We start from the raw sequence: 23690 nt of genomic DNA on the forward strand, positions 1-23690 counted from the left end.
AGTTAGTCCACTCCACTCAACTGGTTCACACACTGAGTGGGTCTTTGGGTGTTGTGTTGGGATCTCTTCCAGTGGTTTATCAGTATCTCCTTCTGGTCCAGGGAAGGAAACTTTGTTATCCTTAGCATTGACCTACAGAATATGTTTGTAACAGCGCTGCTTGTGTGGCATTAGGCTATGTAGTGATCGAAAGAAAAAAACAGACCTTTGCACATTTTTGCACTATATGATGGGTGTATGAGGAGATTCACATTTCCTGCACAGCTAAGTCCATGTGAAGTTACCTTGTGCTGTATTTGACATCTAGCAAGGTCTCTGTTTGAAAGGAAAGATCTAAACTTAAAAATGAAGTGGCCAGAAGTTATGTTAAAAGTAGATAGCGTAGCTGGTTTTAAGAAAGGTTTGGACAAATTCCTGGAGGAAAAGTCCATTGTCTGTTATTAAGACATGGGGGAAGTGTCTGCTTGCCCTGGATCGGTAGCATGGACTGTTGCTACTCTTTGGGTTTTGACCAGGTATTAGTGTCCTGGATTGGCTACCATGAGAATGGTCTACTGGGCATGATGGACCATTGGTCTGACCCAGTTAGGCTATTCTTATGTTATGTTCTCATCTGTAGGGGCCTTTGTTTTCACTTCTTATTTTAATGTATTTTTTTTCTGGGAACTTATCAATGTTTTTTATAATGGGAACAAAAATGGAAGAGAATTAATGTGTGTGGAATGGGGGGGTAACTAATTTCTTCAGCTAAATAATTCAATCCACTTCAAACAGACATAGGAGAACTCACGCACCATTCACACACCCTCCAACCAAAAACGTCAAAAGAAAAAAACTGTTCGACAACCTCCTAGCCATTCGAGCTGCAACACTCGACCCCCAACTCTACAACCAATTGACATCGACCACAGACTGCAAAACCTTCAAAAAGAAATAAAAACCCTTCTATTCAAAAAACACATAAAACCGAACTAACACAATCAGAACTGTCCCAAGCATCACCTGCAACTACTCCATATGTACTTCTGATGTCATGACAATTCAGACATAATTTATGTTATGTTATGTTTGGAATATAAGAAAATTTTCACTGCCTGTTTCTATTCTGACCATTTATTCCGTTTCATGGTTATTACAAAAAATATTTTTTTACATGGGGGGGGGGGGGGTGTCAAAAAATGATGGGCCCCGGGTGCCACATACCCTAGGTATGCCACTGCTCTTCCTGAATCAATTTGTTACTTGTTCTGGCAGTCCACGGCATGCCTAAATTCCTTCTCCAGCACCAAAGCGCAAATGAGTCAATCTTCTTTCTGTCTTGTTTCCGTAATGTCCAGCTTTCGCATCCGTAACTGAGCACTGAGAAAATGAGTCTCATCTTCGTTTGGAGTGTTACCTCCTTGCTTTTGAATACTTTGTTGAGACCTTCATTGAAGAGTGGCCAAGTGTGAGTATTTCCTCCCTGCTAGTTGCTTCTCTGTTTACAAAAGAGACCAGGAGATAGAGTAGAAGTTGTAAAGGATTTCAGTCGCCTTCAAGCTCAAAATCATCATCATTTTCTGTGTTCATGATCTTCGTCTTGTTTATGTTCAGTTCTAATCCAATGTTATGACTTTTGGCTTTGACTTTTCTTAGTAGATACAGCATGTCTTCTTTGCTGCTGATGAGTGTTGGATCATCTGCATAGCGCAGGTTAAGAACATAAGAACAGTCCATCAAGCCCAGTAGCCCGTTCTCATGGTGGCCAATCCAGGCCACCCACAGGTATTCCCATTTGCCCTAGAGTTCTCCATAGGTTATTGTGATCCATACAGTCAAGAGCTTTTCTGTAGTCAATGAAATAAAGGTATAGGGGCTTTTGGTATTCTTTCCTCTTCTCCGATATCCATCTAACATTGGCAATAATGTTTCTTGTTCCCAGATCTTTTCTGAAACCAGCCTGAACTTCAGGAAGTTCTTGCTTAACATATAATTGGAGCCTTCATTGTATTATTTTCAGCAATATTTTGCTAGTGTGGAATTAATGCTATGGCGTCACCTTTCCTTGGTATAGGTATGAACAGTGATCTTCTCCAATTGGTGGGCCATGTTTTTTTCTTCCAAATCTGTTGGCATGGACCACAAAGCAATGTTACTTACCGTAACAGTTGTTATCCAGGGACAGCAGGCAGCTATTCTCACTAGTGGGTGATGTCATCCGACAGAGCCCCGATACGGACATCTTGCAAGCATGTCTTGCTTGAAGAAACTCAGAAGTTTCGAGATGCCCGCACCGCGCATGCGCCAGTGCCTTCCCGCCCGATGTACCGGGCGCGTCTCCTCAGTTCAGGTAGCTAGCCTGAGAAGCCAACCCAGGGGAGGTGGGTGGGACGTGAGAATAGCTGCCTGCTGTCCCTGGATAACAACTGTTACGGTAAGTAACATTGCTTTATCCCAGGACAAGCAGGCAGGTATTCTCACTAGTGGGTGACCTCCAAGCTAACCCCAATGGGATGGTGGGAGAGTTGGCAACTTAAGAGAACAAATTTTGTAACACTGTTTGGCCAAACTGTCCATCCCGTCTGGAGAAAGTATCCAGACAATAATGAGAGGTGAATGTATGAACCGAGGACCAAGTGGCAGCCTTACAAATCTCCTCAATCGGTGTCGATCTGAGGAAGGCTACAGAGGCTGCCATTGCTCTGACCTTATGGGCTGTGACCTTACAGGGAAGGGATAATCCAGCCTGGGCATAGCAGGAAGAGATACAAGCCGCCATCCAGTTGGAGATGGTGCGCTTCGATACCGGTCGTCCCAACTTGTTTGGATCAAAGGAGACGAAAAGTTGAGGAGCAGTTCTGTGTGGCTTTGTGCGATCCAAGTAGAAAGCTAGAGCACGTTTACAGTCCAGAGTGTGCAAAGCAGATTCCCCAGGATGAGAATGAGGCTTTGGAAAGAACACCGGAAGCACGATGGATTGGTTGATGTGAAATTCAGAGACCACTTTAGGTAAGAATTTTGGATGAGTACGGAGAACCACCTTGTCATGATGGAATACGGTGAACGGTGGATCCGCCACTAGGGCCTGAAGCTCACTGACCCGACGAGCTGACGTGAGGGCCACTAGAAAAACCACCTTCCAGGTGAGATACTTGAGTGGAGCCGTGTTGAGAGGTTCAAACGGAGGCTTCATAAGATGAGACAGGACAACATTGAGATCCCAAACCACAGGAGGAGGTTTGAGAGGAGGGTTGACATGAAAAAGCCCTTTCATAAATTTGGAAACCACAGGATGAGCAGACAAAGGTTTCCCTTGTAGAGGCTGATGGAAAGCCGCAATAGCACTCAGGTGGACTCGTATAGAGGTAGACTTGAGGCCAGACCGGGACAGGTGTAGAAGATAATCCAATACAGAAGATAGGGAAGCTCGCTGAGGTTCCGTGGCATTGGAAATACACCAGGAAGAGAATCTAGTCCATTTTTGGGAATAGCATTGTCGAGTAGCAGGCTTCCTGGAAGCCTCCAAGACCTCCCTCACTGCTTGAGAGAACTGGTGAGGAGTTATGTTGAAAGGAACCAAGCTGTCAGGTGGAGGGACTGCAGATTGGGATGAAGTAGTGAACCTTGATGTTGAGTGAGTAGTGAAGGAAACACTGGAAGAAGTACTGGCTCCCTGCTGCTGAGTTGAAGTAGAAGGGAGAACCAAGGTTGTCTGGGCCACCGAGGAGCAATCAGAATCATGGTGGCATGGTCTAATCTCAATTTGACTAGAGTCTTTTGAATGAGAGGAAAAGGAGGAAACGCATATAGGAAACGTTTGCTCCAATCCAGCAGAAAAGCATCTGCCTCTAGGCGATGAGGAGTGTAGATCCTGGAGCAAAATTGAGGCAGCTTGAAGTTGTGGGGGGCTGCAAAGAGGTCTATCTGAGGTGTCCCCCACTGAGCAAAGATCTGATGAAGGGGGTCGGAGTGGAGCGTCCATTCGTGAGGCTGAAGTAGACGACTCAATTTGTCTGCCAAGACGTTGTCCTTCCCCTGAATGTAGACTGCTCTGAGGAAGGTGTTGTGGCGAACCGCCCAATCCCAGACTCGAAGAGCTTCCTGACAAAGAGGGGCCGAGCCCGTGCCCCCTTGTTTGTTGACATAATACATGGCGACCTGATTGTCTGTGCGAATAAGGACCACCATGTCGTGAAGCAGATGTTGAAAAGCTTGGAGAGCATTGAAGATGGCCCTGAGCTCCAGAAGATTGATTTGATGGAGTCGTTCCGCACTGGTCCAGAACCCCTGAGTGCGAAGACCATCCAGATGGGCCCCCCATGCATAGGTCGATGAATCGGTCGTTAGAACTTTCTGATGGGGAGGAGAATGAAACAGCAAACCTCTGGATAGATTCGAAGAGGTCATCCACCAGAGAAGAGACTGCCGTAGAGCAGGAGTGACCACAATGTGACGAGATAACGGGTCGGACACCTGAGTCCACTGAGATGCCAGAGTCCATTGAGGGATCCTGAGATGTAGTCTGGCAAAAGGCGTCACATGAACTGTAGATGCCATGTGGCCTAAAAGGACCATCATGTGTCTCGCTGAGATGGATTGGCGAGAAGACACTGACTGGCAGAGTAGAAGGAGAGCATGTAAGCGTGGAGGAGGAAGGAATGCTCGAAGTTGAATGGTATCCAGGACAGCCCCTATGAAGGGGAGAGACTGGGTGGGCTGAAGATGAGACTTTGGAAAGTTGATCTCGAAGCCCAAGCTCTGCAGAAAACAAATGGTAGTCAAGGTCGCCGAAATGACCTTGGGAGCGGACGGGGCCTTGATGAGCCAGTCGTCGAGGTATGGGAACACCTGGAGACCCATGTTCCGGAGTGCAGCGGCCACCACTACCAGACACTTCGTGAAGACTCTGGGCGACGAAGATAGGCCGAAGGGAAGCACTCGATACTGCAGATGCAGATGTCCCACCCGGAATCTGAGGAACTTGCGGGAGGCCGGATGAATCGGGATGTGAGTGTAGGCCTCCTTGAGATCCAGAGAGCATAACCAATCGTTCTGCTCGATGAGGGGATAAAGAGAGGCAAGGGTCAGCATGCGGAACCGTTCCCTGACCAAAAACTTGTTGAGGACCCGAAGGTCCAAAATGGGACGCAGATCGCCCGTCTTCTTCGGGACCAGGAAGTACCGGGAGTAAAACCCCTGGTTTTGTTGATCCACCGGTACCGGCTCGACGGCCCGAAGCCGGAGCAAAGCCTGAGCTTCCTGGAGAAGAAGAGCGGTCTGTGTGGAGTTGGAAGGATACTCTCTTGGAGGATGGTCCGGGGGGACCCGTTGGAAATGAAGAGAGTATCCCTCTCTTACGATGGAGAGGACCCAGAGGTCCGTGGTGATCGCCTCCCATCGATGACAAAAATGATGGAGACGACCCCCTATGGGAAAAAATGGGGTAGGCAGAACGAGATCGGTTATGCTCCCTGGAGGAGAGTCAAAAAGGCTGAGTAGCCTTGGGAGCAGCCGGCATTTGAGGCTTTTGCTGAGTCTTCTGGGGCGGCTGTCGCTTTGCAGGCTGTCTCGCAGGAGGGGCCTGCCTTGGTTGATAACGCCTTTGGTCTAGAAGGACGAGACTGTTGTGGTTTAGGCTTAGGCCTCATGATAGACTGGAAAGATTTTTCGTGGTCTGACAGTTTTTTAGTAACAGTCTCGACAGACTCATCGAACAGATCCGCTCCCGCACAAGGCACATTTGCAAGTCTGTCTTGGAGATTCGGATCCATATCAATGGTGCGAAGCCAAGCCAGTCGACGCATGGCGACCGAGCAGGCCGCAGCACGAGCCGAGAGCTCGAAAGCATCATAGGAGGATTGCATCAATTGGAGGCGCAACTGGGACAGGGTCGCCACCACCTCCTCAAACTCAAACCGAGCCTCAGCATCGATGAAAGGTGTGAACTTGCGGAGTACCGGCAAGAAAAAAATCCAAATAGGACGAGAAGAAAAAATTGTAATTGAGCACTCGAGTCGCCATCATTGAATTTTGATAGATACGTCTACCAAACTTATCCATCGTTCTCCCTTCCCTGCCAGGAGGCACGGAAGCGTAGACTTGGGAGGGGTGCGAACGTTTAAGGGAAGACTCGACTAGGAGGGACTGGTGAGAGAGTTGAGCTCCCTCAAACCCCTTGTGGTGCACGATGCGGTATCGAGCATCCAACTTGCTAGGTACCGCAGGTATGGAATACGGTGTCTCCAAACACCGCATGAGAGTCTGGTCAAGTAACTTATGTAGGGGAAGCCGAAGTGTCTCCGCCGGAGGATGAGGTAAATGCATGGTGTCCAGATACTCCTTAGAGTACTTCGACCCAGTATCTAAGGTCACATCCAAGTCATCCGCCATCTGTCTGAGAAAGGATGAAAAGGAAAGTTGGTCCGCCAAGGCCGGCCGGCGAGACGGACTAGAAGACGTGGAAGCCTCCGGTTCCAGGGAGAGCTGGGAGCGGCATGGAGAGTATGAGGTAGATGGTTCTTCATACTCCGGTCCCTCTGGCTGGGATAAATCTGAGGATGAGTATCCCATACGCTGCATTTTCTTCTGTGGAGACACCTCCGAATGACGCGAGGAGTGTCTAGAAGAATGTCGAGATCGATGCCCCTCCCGATGCCGGGATGGGGAACGTGATCTTCGATGCATCGATCGATCCCTTGAAGCCTCGAAGGAATGGATTGGACTCGATGCAGTGGAGCGCATGGGAGGCAACGATGCCGACTCACGCAGTGCCACCCAAGTCTGGTATGGAGTGCGAAAGAACTCCTCCTGCGATGCAGTATGCCCAGGACTCCGATTATCAGGGGCCGATGTAGTACCCTGGTGACGTGGAGGTGTAATGGGCTCTAAAGGCGGCATGTCAGAAAGGGAAGCCCGCCTAGTGGGTTCCGCCGCCCTCCGCCGCTCCCCCTCGTCGAGCAGGGAAATCGAACGACGAGGAGGAGGGGGAGGGGGCGGACCGCTCTCCGGGACCGGGACCGTAGTATCGCCCTGAATATTAGCGATAAGCCTTGGTCCCATCGTCCGCATGAGCTCAACAAATTGAGCTTCGAGCAGGGATTTAAGCGATGCCGATATGGAGGGATCCGCACCGAAAGGGGGTCCTCCTGCACGGTCATCGCGTTCCTTCGTGGTCGAGTGCTTCTGCTTGGTAGCTTTGGGCACTTTTATGACCACGGGAGGAACAGTGGAAGGCGGTACCTGAACCGAGGAGACGGGAGCAGGAACCGATGCTGAACTCGATGCAGAAGCCGGTGTGAACGATGCTGGCTTCACGATGCTCGATGCATGAGTCGCAGATGCAGGCTTCGAACAGACCGGTGAAACATCCGTCGAAGTCGAAGCAGATGGCTCCTTAGAAGACTCCATCTTAAACATGGACTCCCAAAGTAAGCAGCGCCGTTTAAAAGAGCGCGCTGTGAGCGTGGAACAAGGCCGGCACGATTTCGGAACGTGTTCTGGACCAAGACACTGAAGACAGCGCCGGTGTGGGTCCGTCAACGAAATCGCACGCTGGCACTTGCTGCACTTTTTAAAACCGGTGATAGGCCGGGACATAGGCCGGAAAAGTGACGTTGCTAGGTCGAAGGAGCTAGGTCGCAGCCACGAGGCCGGCCCGGCCGAACCGCCGGACGAAATAATTGTAACTTTTTTTTTTTTTTTAAATAGAAATAAAAGTCAAAGAAAGTAAGAAAACAATAAAACGCGGGGAAAGAAGGCAAAATACTGAAATTTCAGTCAGCGCAGAATTGAAGAGAACTTCTCAGCTCCGCGGAAAGAAAAGAACTGAGGAGACGCGCCCGGTACATCGGGCGGGAAGGCACTGGCGCATGCGCGGTGCGGGCATCTCGAAACTTCTGAGTTTCTTCAAGCAAGACATGCTTGCAAGATGTCCGTATCGGGGCTCTGTCGGATGACATCACCCACTAGTGAGAATACCTGCCTGCTTGTCCTGGGATAATGAATATGCCTCCATTACATGCCAATCTCTTCCACGCATATTCACTATGGATATCCTGAAAACCTGACTAGCAAGAGGGTACTCCAGGACAGACGGGAAACAGTGCTGTAGGGAGTCAAAGGACAAGGACAGGCAGCCTAGCACTGATGAAAACTACAGAGCAGGGATTACATTACATTACATTACATTACATTAGTGATTTCTATTCCGCTTGTGCCTTGCGGTTCTAAGCGGATTACATTAGAAGATGGCTGGACATTTCCAGGCGATGACAATACAATTATTTGTATAACTTTACAAACTTTGCAAACCTAACTTTACTTAACTTTTCGTACATAACTTTACATAACTTTACGTACATAACTTTACATAACTTTACGTGGAGTTACTTTGTGTTACTTTACATTATCCTTACTGTGCTTGCATAACTTGCATTAAGTTTACATAATTTATCTTACATAATTTATCTTACATAACTTTACAAGACTTTACGTAGAGTTATTTTATGTTATTTTACCTTATTATTCCAGTACATTGCATAACTTACATTACATGATATTACAAAGCATAACCTTATGTTATATTACAACGCATAACCTTATGTTACTTTACATAATATTACAACGCATATTCTTATGTTACCAAAAAATCGTCTGTTCCTAGGTTGCTATATCTGATTTTTTCGGTATTTGGGGAGACTGTGTTTCTAGATATGAATTGGCTTTACGCCCGATGCAGCTAGATTAGATGTTGCCTATGGGGACGAAGTTGCAGTTGGTTGTGAGTTGCAGGCGGTTATGAAGGGAGAGAAGATGATGGTAGATTATAATATTGGGATGTGTTTTTTGAATAGTATGGTTTTTATATCTTTTCGAAACGCTTTGTAGTCCGTAGTTGTGGTCAGCAGCTTGGATATGATGGGGTCAATTTTCGCGGCCTGTGTAGCAAGTAGGTTGTCATATAGCTTTTTGCGTTTTGTGCCTTTGAGTGAGGGGTAGGTGAATGGGGTCTGGGTTCTCCTTACTCTAGTTGAGAGGTTTCGGGTTAGGCGGCTGTTTAGGTAGAGAGGTGCTGTTCCGTTTAGTGCTTTGAATAATAGACAGTATAGTTTGAATTGAGTTCTTGCTTGTATCGGTAGCCAGTGTGAGTCGAGATAGGCATTAGTGATGTGATCGTATTTTCCTAGCGAGTAGATAAGTCTGAGTGCTGTGTTCTGTACTGTCTGTAATTGTTTGGTCATGTAAGCTGGGCAGGGTAGGTAAAGGCTGTTGCAGTAGTCTACAAGTCCTAGTACAAGTGATTGGACTAAGATCCTGTATTGTATTTTGTCAAAGAATTTTCTTATTTTTCGCAGGTTGCGCATGGTGTAGAAGGCTTTTTGGATGGTTTTGTTAGTATGAGTCTGCATTGTGCATCTCCTGTCTATCGTTACTCCCAGGATTTTGAGTGCTGGCTGTATTGGGTATGTGATTGCATTTGTCATCAGATCAGTTAAGATAGGTTCTTTGTCTTTTTCTAGCAGCAGGAATTTGGTTTTATCCGTGTTCAGTTTCAGTTTGTGGTTGGTCATCCATGTTTCTACCGTTTCCAGAGTTTTTTTCAGTCGTCCTGATGAGTTGGGGTCTTGGGTATTGAAGGGGAGAAGGATTGTTATGTCGTCTGCGTAGCTGAATGAGACTATATTTAGGGAGTCTAGAGTGGTGCCCAGTGAGGATACGTAGAGGTTGAAAAGTATGGGTGATAATGGAGATCCTTGTGGTACTCCACAGGGGTTTGACCAAGGGGAGTCCTCTTCAGGGAGTGAAAACGAACACACACAAACACAGGCATTTCCTAAAAGATCATTTTTACAGCTGTTAAATTGAAAATTAAACAGAGGCTGTGACTATCCTGAAAGAGCTGTGAGTGGTCTCTAAATCTGGGAGGCTCTCATTTCACTGTGAATTACTTGCTGGGGTTCTGCTTTTCTAGGATTGGAGAAGTCGTTGGTCATGAAAGGTCGTAAGTAAAACTTTCCTACTCTGTCAGGAAGCTGTTCTGTACACAGACACAAACATAACACCGTAACCCGTAAAGATTAAAGAATGCAGAAAGACAAGTCAGTGGGAGCTGCCATGAGGCACTTACCGGGCTAGTGAGTATCATTAGGCACTGGTCAAAATGGTGGTTCTCCATGATGGAGTGGCCGTACAACTGTGCAAGTGGGTGGTCACTCCTGATAAAGAAAACAAATATAATGTTGTTTTAGGACTGAATAGCGAGACTATTACTACTAGCAATGCTCTTGGCAGCCAGTTTTTATTTGAGGAATTCTGACAGTAGCTCTTAGTAGCAGGGGGTTCAGTCCCCGTGATTCAGCTACTCACACAGTTTCCGTGATCCAATCTGTATCTTTAAATAAACTTAACCTGGAGTTTTTTCAGCAGCCTTGTGTTCAGCAAGGTTAGACCTTTACTTCAAATTCATCATAAACAACAACATTTATTTGTATTCTGCATTATCTAAACATTCTAAGTGGATAACAATGAACAAACAGTAAATCAGGACAGACTTAATAAATCCACAAAATAAACCATAACAAAATTAGAATAACTGGCTTTTCTCCTTACTACTTACTTTAAAAAAACGATTACGTTTGCTCAATTTTCCAAGACCGCATAAAAACCTAGAGAATGATAGCAGACGACAACAATTCTGTCTATTCAGTCTGCTCATCCATGAATGAAGTTCTACAATCCCTCTATGTGGAGGAGAAGCCTAAGACCTAAGGAACTGGGTTCAATTCCCCTCTGTGGTTCCTTCTGACGCTGGGCAAATCAACTCTCCATTGGCCCAGATACAAATTAAGTACCTGCTTTGATTGTAACCACAGAGAGGCAGACTATCAAATCCCACCCCCTTTCCTAATACTTGGCACCTTCTTTCTTGAATTCCACCAGATTATTCCTGAAATCTATATCCTTTCACTTTATCCTGTAACCCATTGTCCTAGAGCTTCCCTTAAATATAGAGAAGCCCATATATAAGAACATAAGAGTTGTTGCTGCTGGGTCAGACCAGTGGTCCATCGTGCCCAGCAGTCCGCTCACGCGGCGGCTCCCAGGTCCCAGTGCTGTAAAATGAGTTCAGCCTCACCTGTGTACGTCCCAGTTTAGCAGGAACTTGTCCAGCTTAGTCTTGAAACCCTGGAGGGTGTTTTCCCCTACAACAGCCCCGGAAGAGCGTTCCAGCTCTCCACCACTCTCTGGGTGAAGAAGAACTTCCTTACGTTTGTACGGAATCTATCCCCTTTCAATTGAATTAATAGATATCCTCATCTCTCTTCCAAAATATACAGTACATTTATGGTTATAGAAATGATAATATTAGTATCTAAGTCTGCTTCCATTTACTTTAGCAAAAAGACCCCCAACCACTGCTTATACCCTTTTCAAGGAGAGCCAGGATAACCAACAGAAACAGTGATTCTTCATCCTGGAGTATCGGCTACTATTGGACACCAGAGGACTCTAATTTACAGACTTATAAGATTTGTTTGAGCTGATTTAGGTTCAGTGCTAGGACTGGGACCGGGGGGCGGGTGGGGGGGGGTGTAGGGCAACCAGGCAGCTGCCCTGGGCATCACCTGATAAAGGAAAGAGAAACTGCTTCCCGTCCTTCCTTCCCTCTTCCCTGGCTTCTCTACCTGCTCTCTTCATCTTTCCCGGTTGAACGTGCTGCAAGTTTACCCACATTTGATTTCCCTCCCCTTAATTCACTCCCCCCACCCTCAGTTGGTAGAGAAGATGCATTTAATAAGTGTCATCTCCTACTGCAATGAGACCAAATCTAACCATTTTAATCGTGAGATTTGGCCCCAAGGCAGTAAAAGATGAAATCAGACTAGCTCATCTTCTGAGCTATGCGCTAGAGAGGGTGGATGAAGTATGGGTAAAGCCCTTGGCTCACTCATCCTAGGAGAATGGGGAGGGTGGGGAGCAAAGAAATAAGGGTAAAGGGAAGGAAAGAGGGAGGGAGGGAGTTAGGGTAAAGAGCTTGGGAAGGACAGGCCAGGCCTGAGAGATTTCAATACGGTACGATTACAGGCAAAATGCTGCTATGGCCGTAGCAGGGGTAAAGCAACCAGGTCCAGGGGGAGGGGAAGGTATGTGGTTGAGACTTGGCAGTAGCAAGGTGGTGTGGGCCACTGTTACCAGTAGGGAGGACAGTGATGTAGTATTCTTGGGTTGATGCTGGTATTTGGGGAAAGTTAGGAAAGGGGTCACTGAAGGGGGCTGCAAGGAACCACGGATAAGTATTCTGGTGCTGATGGAGAAAGGGAGCTCCCTGTGCTGGCACAATGGTGAAGGGTTTGGGAGGCTGAGGGAAAATGATGGTATGACGCTGGGAGGTTTGGGAGACGAGAGTAGTGGAATGGGGGGGAAGTTTTGCGAAATAAGGGGGAAACAGGTGGCATGGGAACTAGGGAAGTTGCTGATGCAGGATGGGGAGGAAGGGTGCTGGTAGGGTGGGACGGGAGGGAGACAGACTGGTGGGACTGCATGCTGTTGCTGGCAGATGCTGGTTCGTGGTGTTGTGAACCCTTGTAGAAGCCGACTCAACTGTTTTCTGGAGTGATCCCCACTTAACAACTAGCAAAGACCTAGATGTACACATGGGCCCTGTAGCAGACCAATGGTGAGTGAGGGGTGGAGAAAGAGAAAAGCTATACCAAAGGGTGGAAGGGGAGCTGGAGGGAAGAATGGAGGAAGGAAGAGAAAAACTGGACCAATGGTGGAGTGGGGTGGGGGGAGAAAACCTGGACAAATGGTGTGGGGCCTGAGGGAGGGAGAAGAAATGGTGCACCAATGGTGGGTAGGTGAGGGGTAAAGAAGGTGTAAAAGCTGGACCAGTAGTGAGCGGAGAGAAAGGAGAAGAAATATTGGACCATTGGTGGTAGGGGGGGTATAATAAGGACAAGGGAAGGGAAGAGACAACACGATTTTAGATGCTATTGGGGGGAGAAAAGAAGAATGGGAGAGAGAAGGAAGAAGATGCTGACTAAGAGGAGGAGGAGGAGGAGGAAGAAAAGGAGAGGAGGATGCTGACTTTAGGGAGGAGCTACACTTGACTAGAAAGGAGAGAAGCTGTATTGTTTGGATAGGGAATGAAGAGGGGACAGGCAGAAGATAGGCCACAACTGAAGGGGAAGAGAGGGAAGATGTTTGGCTAAAGAGTAGAAGTGGAGAGGGAAAAATACAATTCAAACTCCTCTTACAGAGGAGGGGCACTCCCCTTGGCTGCCCCTCACCATCTCTCTTTCATTTATCTCCGTTTAGGTTCCCACCCTGAGAGTTCTGCTCAGCTGCTAAGTCTCTCCTATCTGTGCCCTTCTCTTCAACTGCCAACTCCAGACTCTGTCCCTTCTGTCTTGCTGCACCGTATGCTTGGGACAAACTGCCCAAATCCCTACGGCGGGTTCCTTCTCTGGCAGTGTTCAAGGCCCATTTAAAAGGCCACCTCTTCGAGATTGTAAGCTCTTCTGAGCAGTGACTATCTATTAAATGTCAAAATGTACAGCGCTACATAAGCCTTTTAGTGCTATATAAGTAATAAATAGGAGTAGGGATAGAAGCATATAAAGGTGGAGGGAGGGGAAATGCTGAACGTGATGGAATTATGTGGCAATGAAGGAGAGAAGTGAGTGGTGAGTACGGGGGAGGGGGTGATAGAAGGAAATAGGAGAGTGGGGAATGAGTGAGATCAGAAATGGGAGATCTAAGGACAGAGAAAGAAGGAAGGAAAGGTGATCGGTAGAGAGTGAGAAACAGGGTGAAATATGAACGAACACAAATGCAGACGTGAAGGAAAAGAAGACAGGAGAGAGGACAAAATAGAGAAAGTGGACAGAAGACAGAAGAGAAACTCACTGGGACCAACATGACCGGAAAAATAAAATATCCAGACAACAATAGTAGATCTTGCTCAATATCGGGGGTGCTTGGCACTTTCGGGATCCATCTGGCTCCTCTGTGGTTGTATTTTCCCTGTGACTGAGGTGTGCTATGGAGTTTGTGTAGAGATCTATAGAAATCGCTCTTTTCTGGACCCTTTCGAGTGTGTCCTTCTTCATGTACGGTGACCAGTGCTGGACGCAGTACTCCAAATGAGGGTTCACCATGGCCCGGTACAGCGGCATGATAACCCTCTCTGATCTGTTTGTGACCCCCTTCTTAATCATTCCTAGCATTCTGTTCGTCCTTTTCGCCAGCTTTATCTGTTAGTTCTTTTCATACTTTAATGTTTTTAAATGATTATTATTTAATGATTATGGAGAAATTAGGTTCTTACCTGCTAATTTACTTTCTTTTAGCTTCTCCAGACCAGTAGAGGTTAACTTTACGAATGGGTATATATCTAATCATGACCAGCAGGTGGAGACTGAAAACAAAACTTTGGGACAGTATATCCTAGCCCCTCCTCTCTATTTCCCTCAGTCTGCCGAATAGCCAAGCAGAACCAAGAACTGGAAAACAACAGAGAGAAAAAACAATACTCCGAAAGGAGTAACAAATAACATACCCAAAATGCTGTTGGAAAATGCAGAGGAGAAATTCCCGAAGGAAGAATGTCCCCACAGCTCGCCAGCTAAGCCAGCCGAGCCACAGCCACTGTTCTTCAATTCTCCCCGGCCCTAGAAAAATACTAGAACCCGCAGCAAAAACCAAAAACTGCCCGTGCAACAGCCCCAACAACAACAACAACAGACAGGGTGGGGACCTCTACTGGTCTGGAGAAGCTAAAAGAAAGTAAATTAGCAGGTAAGAACCTAATTTCTCCTTCTTTAGCACTCTCCAGACCAGTAGAGGTTAACTTTACGAATGGGACGTACCAAAGCAGTCCCTCTCACGGGCGGGACCCTCGAAGGGCCGATACCAATACACGCTCACCGAACACCGCGTCCCGACGCGCCTGCACATCAACCCGATAATGACGAACAAAGGAATGCAAGGAAGACCAAACCGCAGCCTTACAAATATCCACTGGAGGCACGAGCGACGACTCAGCCCAAGAAGCCGCCTGACCCCGAGTGGAATGAGCCTTGAGAAACTCCGGAACAGGCTGCTGTTTCAGAAGATAAGCGGAAGCAATCGTCTCCTTGATCCAGCGCGCAATAGTAGCCTTAGAAGCGCCCGCTCCCCGACGAGGACCCGCCAGGAGGACAAAGAGATGATCGGACTTCCGGAATTCCTGGGTCCGCTGCACATAAGAGCGAAGGACCCGACCGACATCCAACTTGCGCAGCTGCCGTTGCTCAGAAGAGCCCTCCCGACCACCCAAGACCGGGAGAACCACCGATTGATTGACATGAAAAGGAGAAACAACCTTCGGCAGAAAGGAAGGAACAGGCCGCAAGACGACCCGCTCCCTAGAAAACTCCAAGAAGGGAGCCCTACAAGAGAAACCCTGCAGCTCAGAAACACGCCTAGCAGAAGTAATGGCCACCAAAAAGACCGCCTTCAAAGTAAGGTCCTTCAAAGAACAGACGTCCAAGGGCTCGAAAGGCGGACGCACCAAAACAGAGAGAACCAGATTAAGATCCCAAGAGGGAACCGAGGGCCGTAGGGGAGGCCTAAGCAACTTGGCCGCCCGCAAAAACCGAATCACATCAGGAAGAGCCGATAAACGCTGACCTGACACCAACCCTCGAAAAGCCGACAGGGCCGCAAGATGAACCCGGAGAGAAGACCAAGCCAGGCCTCTATCCAGGCCATCCTGCAAGAACTCTAGAATGTTAGGCAGAGAAGCGCGAAAAGAGGTCACTCCCCGCGCCCGACACCATTCCTCAAAGAGACGCCAAACCCGCACATAAGCCCGAGAGGTAGAAAGCCTCCGGGACCCCAACAGTGTAGAGATCACCTTGTCTGAATATCCCTTCTTGCTAAGGCGACCCCTTTCAAGAGCCACGCCGTAAGACAGAAGGGAGACGGGTCGAACATGGGAATGGGACCCTGCATCAGAAGGTCGTCCGAGAGAGGCAGAGGAAGAGGATCCGCTACCAGGTGCCTCACCAGATCCGCATACCACGGACGGCGAGGCCAATCCGGCGCCACCAGCACCACCAAACCCGGATGGTGAACAATGCGAAGAAGCACTCTGCCCACCAGCGGCCAAGGAGGGAACACATACAACAGCCCCTCCGTTGGCCACTGCTGGACCAGAGCATCCAGACCCTCGGCCAGACCGTCCCTGCGACGACTGAAGAAGCGGGGCACTTTGGCGTTGCCACCCGTGGCCATCAGGTCCATCAGGGGCTGCCCCCAAGCCTGCACTATCAACTGAAACGCCTCGGCGCCGAGACACCACTCTCCTGGATCTAGGAAGTGACGACTGAGGAAGTCTGCCTGAACATTTTCTACTCCGGCTATATGAGAGGCCGAGAGGTCCAGCAGATGGGATTCCGCCCAAACCATGAGCAGAGCCGCCTCCTGCGCCACCTGAGTGCTCTTGGTGCCCCCCTGACGATTGACATAAGCCACCGCCGTGGCATTGTCCGACAGCACTCTGACCGACTTGCCCATCAACAGGGAGTGGAAAGCCAACAGCGCCAGACGGACCGCTCTGGTTTCCAACACGTTGATCGACCAGGCGGCCTCCTCCGCGGACCAGGTGCCCTGAGCCGAGTGACCCAAACACTGAGCCCCCCAACCCAAGAGACTCGCATCCGTCAGGAGCACCGTCCACTGCGGGAGATCCAGACCCACCCCCTGAACTAGGTGAGGGGTCTGGAGCCACCAACGCAGACTGCAGCGCGCCAAGCCTCGCAGGGGGACCGGAACATCCATCCCGTGCCTCTGGGGAGACCACCTCCGGAGCAGAGCATACTGGAGAGGACGCATGTGGGCCTGCGCCCACCTCACCACGTCCAGGGACGCCGCCATCGACCCCAAGACCTGGAGGAAATCTCGCGCCCGAGGACACCGGGACGCCAAAAGCAGGCGAATCTGAGATTGCAATTTGCTCACCCGGCCCTCTGGGAGGAAGACCTTCCCCAAGGAGGTGTCGAACAGCACCCCTAGGTACTCCAGACGCTGAGCCGGGACCAACCGACTCTTGGAAAGGTTGACCACCCAGCCCAGCGACCGGAGAAACTCCACCACCCGAGCAGTAACCCGGGAGCTTTCCTGCAACGACTTTGCCCGAATTAACCAGTCGTCCAGGTAGGGGTGTACCAGGATGCCCTCCGACCGCAAGGCTGCCGCGACGACCACCATCACCTTGGTGAACGTCCGAGGAGCCGTGGCCAGCCCAAAGGGAAGCGCACAGAACTGAAAGTGCCGACCCAAGATCGCAAAGCGCAGGAAACGCTGATGAGAGACCCGAATGGGAACATGCAAGTAGGCCTCCGTCAGATCGAGAGAAGTGAGAAACTCCCCCGGCTGAACCGCCAGAATGACCGACCGCAGAGTTTCCATACGGAAAGAGGGAATCTTGAGAGCCCTGTTGACCCCTTTTAAATCGAGGATGGGCCGAAAGGTCCCCTCCTTTTTGGGCACCACAAAGTAAATGGAGTACCTGCCCGTGCCCCACTCCGGAGGGGGCACCGGAACAACTGCCCTGAGATCTAGCAAGTGCTGAAGGGTCTGGCGAAAAGCCTGCGTCTTCCCCGGAGTCTGACACGGAGAAGCGAGGAAAAAATCCGGCAGAGAGCGGGCGAACTCCAGGGCATAACCGTCCCGCACCACCTCCAGGACCCACCGATCGGACGTGATCTCGGCCCATTTGGGGAAAAATTCGCGCAGCTGAGCCCCCACCGGAACCAAAGGGGGCGCCGGCAAGGCGTCATTGTGCAGGACGGGAAGCGGGGGAACCGGCGGAGGGATTCCCTGCCCCCCGACGGGCCCCCCGAAAGGGCTGCATGCGCTGGAAGAACCGACCCCGGGAAAATCCCGGAGACTGGAAAGAAGCAGCCCCACGCCCAGGGCGATACTTGCGAAAATCCCGCAAACGCCCCCTGGCCGCACCCCCCCGAGACGCCGGGCGGGCACGGTCCTCCGGCAGACGGGGAACTTTCGAGTCCGACAGAGTCTGAATCAACTTATCCAAGTCCTCTCCAAACAAAAACGACCCCCGAAAGGGAAATTTAGTAAGCTTAGCTTTGGACGCAGCATCCGCCGCCCAAGCGCGCAGCCACAACACACGCCTTGCGGCCACGCCAAAAGCCATAGACTTAGCCGATATCCGCACCAAGTCATATAGAGCATATGAGAGGAATGAGGCCGCCATCTCAATCTTCGCAACCTCCTGATCCACCAGAGACCAGTCGTCAGACTCTCGATCCAAGACCCGCTCCGCCCACCGAAAAACGGCGCGAGCGACCAGTCCCCCACAAATAGCCGCCTGGACCCCAAAGGCAGAGACCTGAAAATTTTGCTTAAGGATGCTCTCCAATTTGCGCTCCTCAGGGTCCCGCAAGGCAGAACCGCCCTCAACAGGCACGGTATACCGCTTGGAAATTGCCGAGACCACCGCATCCACGACTGGCGAAGCTAACGTAGCCCGATCCCCTTCAGGAATGGGATACAGGCGAGCCATGCTGCGCGCCAGCCGAAACGGCGTCTCCGGCGTTTTCCACTGCTCCAGAATAATATCCCGAATATCCTGATGCATAGGAAAAGAGTGGGAAACGGAACGGATCCCCCGTAACAGGGGGTCCCCCACACGCGGAGTCTCCGGCGGCGCGTCCTCAAAACGCAAAACCGAAGAAACCTGTTGAATAAGGTCAGGCAGCTCATCTTTCTGAAAAAGGCGCACCACGGACGCCTCGTCACTGGAGAACGGGAAATCCGACAACCCACCGCCAGCTTCCGTCCCCTCCAGAGAGTCCTGGAACTCCTCAGAAGGGTCCAGGTCCTCCTCCAGACCGACCCGTTCCTCCGACCACAAATTCTCGTCCCACGACACCCGCGGACGCTTGGACAAGGGAGGCGGCGGAGGGGACGTCACGCCAGACGAAAGAGGCAAAGCTGCAGGGAGCGCGGAGGAAAACCCACCCCCCGAAACCCCCTGGGCGCAACCGGGACCCCCAGCCGCCTGAAAATAGGCTCTGCATAAAGAAAAGAAAAATTCAGGAGAAAAACCCCCCGAGGGTCCCAAGGGACTCCCTGCCACAGCAGGGGACCCAGCAGAACCTTGCCCCTGCATAGTCAAAACAGGGGGAAGGTCACCTGAGGTGGAAGACAAAATGGAGGGGCCAGACAGAGAAGATGGCGGTTTTCCCGCCAAAAAAGCTCCCTCCATAGCCTGAAGCGGCTGAGAAACCTGAATAGTCTCAGCCGCTAAAGCAGGCAAGCCGGCATCAGCTGTCAAAAAATCAGCTGAGAGGGAATCCTTCGGGGAATCCCTCCGTGGGCGGTTGTGGAAGACCGGGCTTCCCCACTGCTCCAAGCCGACTCGCGAGGCACCATCGGCGGGGAGCTCTGGGCGCCTGCAGCCGCTGCCGACGGAGCTCCACCACCTCACCGACCCAAACCGCCGAGTTCAGGCCGGCCGCGAGTGCCTCGCGGCTGGACTAAAATTGTGTCCTACTCCCCCGGAGAAGGGCACAATTGCTCCATACGCGACCTAGCTATAAAAAAGTGCTGGTTACATGAAAAAATACAGTAAAATACAGTTTTCTTAAAGGGAAACAACCCTTCAGACCAGCACTACCTCAGGATTTTTTTTTTTTTTTTTTTACAGAACAGACTCCACAGGCTCTCGAAGCAATATGCCTTGCTTGACTTAGGGGGCAAGGCTTACTGCTGAGGCTCCTCTAAAAAAATGTGGGGAGGTGGAGGAAGTGGGGGGAGGGACCCCGCTCGTGACCCGCCGGGTTTAACACCCCCGAGGTCGGACGAACCCCCAAACAGAGTCCGCCCAAGCTCCGTCCGGCTAAAAACAGGGACAATAAACCCCCTAAACAAATTCCAACAGCCCTACCAAGGGAGATGGGTACAGATCACTCAACACCTGCTGGAGACTGAAAGAAGACTGAGGGAAATAGAGAGGAGGGGCTAGGATATACTGTCCCAAAGTTTTGTTTTCAGTCTCCACCTGCTGGTCATGATTAGATATATACCCATTCGTAAAGTTAACCTCTACTGGTCTGGAGAGTGCTAAAGAATAACCTTTGACGGACTTATTTTCTGGTGCAAGTGGTACTTGTGTTAGTGTAGTTTAATTAAGAAAGTTAAAAAACAAACCAACCCTCAAACCAGCTTCTGCTCTCATCCAAAGCTTCTAGTAACCTGTTCCTGGAAGGAGATTCTAGGCTGGTTCAGTCTTTCTGACATCCTGTCTCAGTGCTCTCTGGAATCTGCAGTATTGATTTGGATGAAGCAGGTTTACAAATCTTACAAAGCCCTGGACCAATGACCCTTTTCTCCTGGAAGCCCTCTCTCTATTTGCTGCAGGGTCCTTGTAGGGTTTGCAGTTGTCTACTGGTAGAATATACCCTTACCTCTGAATGTAGGAGTTGTTCACCCCGCGGTGGTCCAGGTCATGACTCAGGGCTGCTATCAGCAAGGCCAAGATTTCCAGGGCACTCAGCTTACTCTGGTCAGAGGAAGACACAGAAAGAAAATGACAGGCAATAGCAGATCACCAAGCACCTTCTGTAGTCTGGCTTTTCCTATCAAAACCTACAATTCCCACATTGCATTGCAACGTTGATTCAGTGTGAGAAACGGAGGTTCTCCTGAAACATTCCTATATCCCAGGGATGTCAAAGGCCCTCCTTGAGGGCCGCAATCCAGTCGGGTTTTCAGGATTTCCCCAATGAATATGCATGAGATCTATTTGCATACACTGCTTTCATTGTATGCTAACAGATCTCATGCATATTCATTGGGGAAATCCTGAAAACCCGACTGGATTGCGGCCCTCGAGGAGGGACTTTGACACCTCTGCTATACCCTCTTGTTGAATTATTCATAGTAGCGAAGCAGATGCCAGCCAATAGGAACAGCTGGCTCAGCCGGCCTGATGGAATATTCTTTTCCACACTACCTAAGATTATGTCCCAGTTCTCAGCTGTACAAGCCTGACCGCCCGCAGGAGATTGAATTCTATGTATTTATTACAAATAAGGCAGATGGGATGTCAAAACAGATGACTGGCAAGTTTCAAGTTTATTAGGATTTTATATACCGCCTATCAAGGTTATCTAAGTGGTTTTTACAATCAGGTTCTCAAGCATTTTCCCTCTCTGTCCCGGTGGGCTCACAATCTATCTAATGTACCTGGGGCTATAGAGGACTGAGTGACTTGCCCAGGGTCACACGGAGCAGCGCGGGGTTTGAACCCACAACCCCAGGGTGCTGAGGCTGTAGATTCAACCACTGCGCCACACACTCCTCCGACAACAGTCTCTTTCAACAAACTTTATTGTATGGGTCCTGAGAAGGATACTGGTTTCAACTGCCTTCCTCAGGGGGACAAATGAACACTTGCTCACATCTGCCATGAAGCGTTGTTAAAGAAAGGTGACTCGAACAAAAACAGCTCAGTTGCTTAAAAAAATACAAAAACGCACACAGAAATATCAAGAGGGAACATTTTTTCAGCAGGCGATTCTGATCCCCCAACCCAATTCAACCCCCTTTATAACACTTCTCAGCCAGCTCTGCAACTCTGAACAGCTTCAGATCGCGCAGTCAAGACTTCCTGCCTGATAATCTCTGCTGCGCTATTTGAAGGTTTGTGGTGAAGTGTAGGCAGAGGGGGAAAAATCCCCCCAAAGCAGTGACTCCTGTGTTTCGTGGGAGATGTCGCTCCAAAACAGGAGCTGTCCACTCAATCCAGGAAACTTGGCAGATCTGTTCATTATCAAGAAAACGATATTGACTTGTTCTCAGAAGGCTGTCGCTGTATCTGCTCTTACTATCCTGTTTGGAAAACCCCATAAGGCAAGGACCATTTTCAAAGTGATTCACCCGTGTCAATCGACTGTCTGAAAATTCCCTTCCTTAATGCTTTGAAAATTGGTAGAGAGTCTCAGTCCAGTTTTCAGATGGCCCGAAAGGTCTCCTGGAAATGGTTTCCACCTAGTGCTTACCTGTATCTTGCCAGTCCTCAGGGCTGCAAACATACATTGCGCTGTATTGAAGGCATGTCTCCAGTTGTGATACACCACGTTCGTCCTATAATTTTTCTTCACACTAAGAATCCATCGACACAGCACCTTCAGAGACAAAGCCCAATTGTGGGGGTAAATCTAAGTTGGATTAAAATTTGTTATTCCGCTTATCCATTTTCTAAGCGGTTTACAGAGATAAAATTATATAGAAAAAAAATAAGGGGGTAATACAGAACTCAAGTCGTTAACAGACAATATACATGTACATATAGACATTACGGACCAACAACAGTTACAAGATGGTAAAAGGGAAGAAATACAGTTTTAAATAGAATAGGGAGACAAAATGATGATAAGTATTTAGCTTTTATAGGTCAAAGGCATCTACTATAATAAAATGCTAAGCGCACATGCGCACTCTTACCGCCGTGTTCCCTGATCTGTAGTGCTGTGGTCGGCAGAGTGCGCATGCTCGCTAAGGCGCATGAAAGACGGTGCGGAGTGGCAGCAAAGAGGAGGAGAGGAGGGCTTCGCGGAGCGGCACTGGCAGCGGCTGCCGGGAGGAGGACTTTGAGCAGCTGAGAGTCGGGCGCTGCTCCCGTGAGGATCATGGCTGGCTGTACCAAACTTCGCAGGTCGCACAGCACCTCAGTAGAACATTTCCTCTGACATACGCGATCGCATCAGAGGGAACGTACTTCCGAGGGGCGGAGCAGCCTACAAGGTTCGCAAAAAACGGCTGCGATGCTCACAACGCTGCGTACTGGACTGGGGAAACAGGTAAGGGGTGCTGCTGGAGCAGGGAAGAGGGACAGGGGGAGCAGGGAAGAGGTGCTACTGGACCGGGGGAGAAATGAAGAGGGACAGGGGGAGCAGGGAAGAGGTGCTGTTGGACAGGGAAGTGGAGTGGGGAGGGAAATGCTGCTGGTGAGAAAAGGGGGCTCGAGCTGAAAGGAAACAGATGGGAGAAGGGGGCTGGGGGGAGGTAAAAAATGGGTTTGGAGCTGGGGCTGAAAATAGGGGACATGTGAGGGGAGGAGGCTTTACTAGCAGATCTGGCTGGCTCCCTTGGTCCCTTGCTGCCCCCCCTTCCCTTCTCACGGTCTCAAAAAAAATGCCAACTGCTGCACAGGAAAATGGACAGGGGAGGGAATGCTGCTGCACAGGAAAGTGGGGGGGAGAGGAAAATGCTGCAGAAGGAAGTGGGGTGGGGGGAAATGCTGCTGCACAGGGAAATGTGTTACCTTGGCAGTGTAATATCTGCAAAATGAATAGCTCTCAAAATAAGGATTCTCTTTTTACATACCTCGTACTTAATCTGGAAGTTCTGGAGCAGACCAAGGTCCGTGAACATGCGGATTGTGGCCAGTATGGTTTCTGGGTCCGAGAGCTCCAAGTCATTGAAGCAGAAATCCATGAGTTTTAAGGACTGTGCAGATGGCACAACAGAAGCCTGGGGCCAAGCACAATGGGAAAAGGATATGAATGAATCGAACTGTGTCAGCGTCAGCATCTATTCCTCAATGCCCTGAACTAATGCAACAGCTCGATATGCACATGAGTAAGTTTCTTTTTTACTTGCTTAATTCTATCACAGCAAGAGCACAAATTTAA

The 23690-nt window shown here is 49.6% G+C and overlaps 1 protein-coding gene across 5 annotated transcripts in view; it reads right to left on the reverse strand.

Moving 5' to 3' along the window:
• The window catches only part of PDE5A (phosphodiesterase 5A), a 323063-nt gene that overhangs the window by 67522 nt on the left and 231851 nt on the right, over positions 1-23690 (reverse strand). For all 5 annotated transcript variants that reach the window (XM_033938157.1, XM_033938176.1, XM_033938166.1 and 2 more), the window contains 4 exons: positions 23383-23529; positions 22056-22181; positions 20460-20554; positions 10106-10193 (listed from right to left, as the gene is read on the reverse strand). In XM_033938157.1, coding sequence (XP_033794048.1) covers positions 10106-10193; positions 20460-20554; positions 22056-22181; positions 23383-23529 — 456 coding nt within the window. The remainder of the gene's footprint in view (positions 1-10105; positions 10194-20459; positions 20555-22055; positions 22182-23382; positions 23530-23690) is intronic.

Source organism: Geotrypetes seraphini, chromosome 1 (genome assembly GCF_902459505.1).
Source record: "Geotrypetes seraphini chromosome 1, aGeoSer1.1, whole genome shotgun sequence".
Taxonomy (NCBI): Eukaryota; Metazoa; Chordata; class Amphibia; order Gymnophiona; family Dermophiidae; genus Geotrypetes; species Geotrypetes seraphini.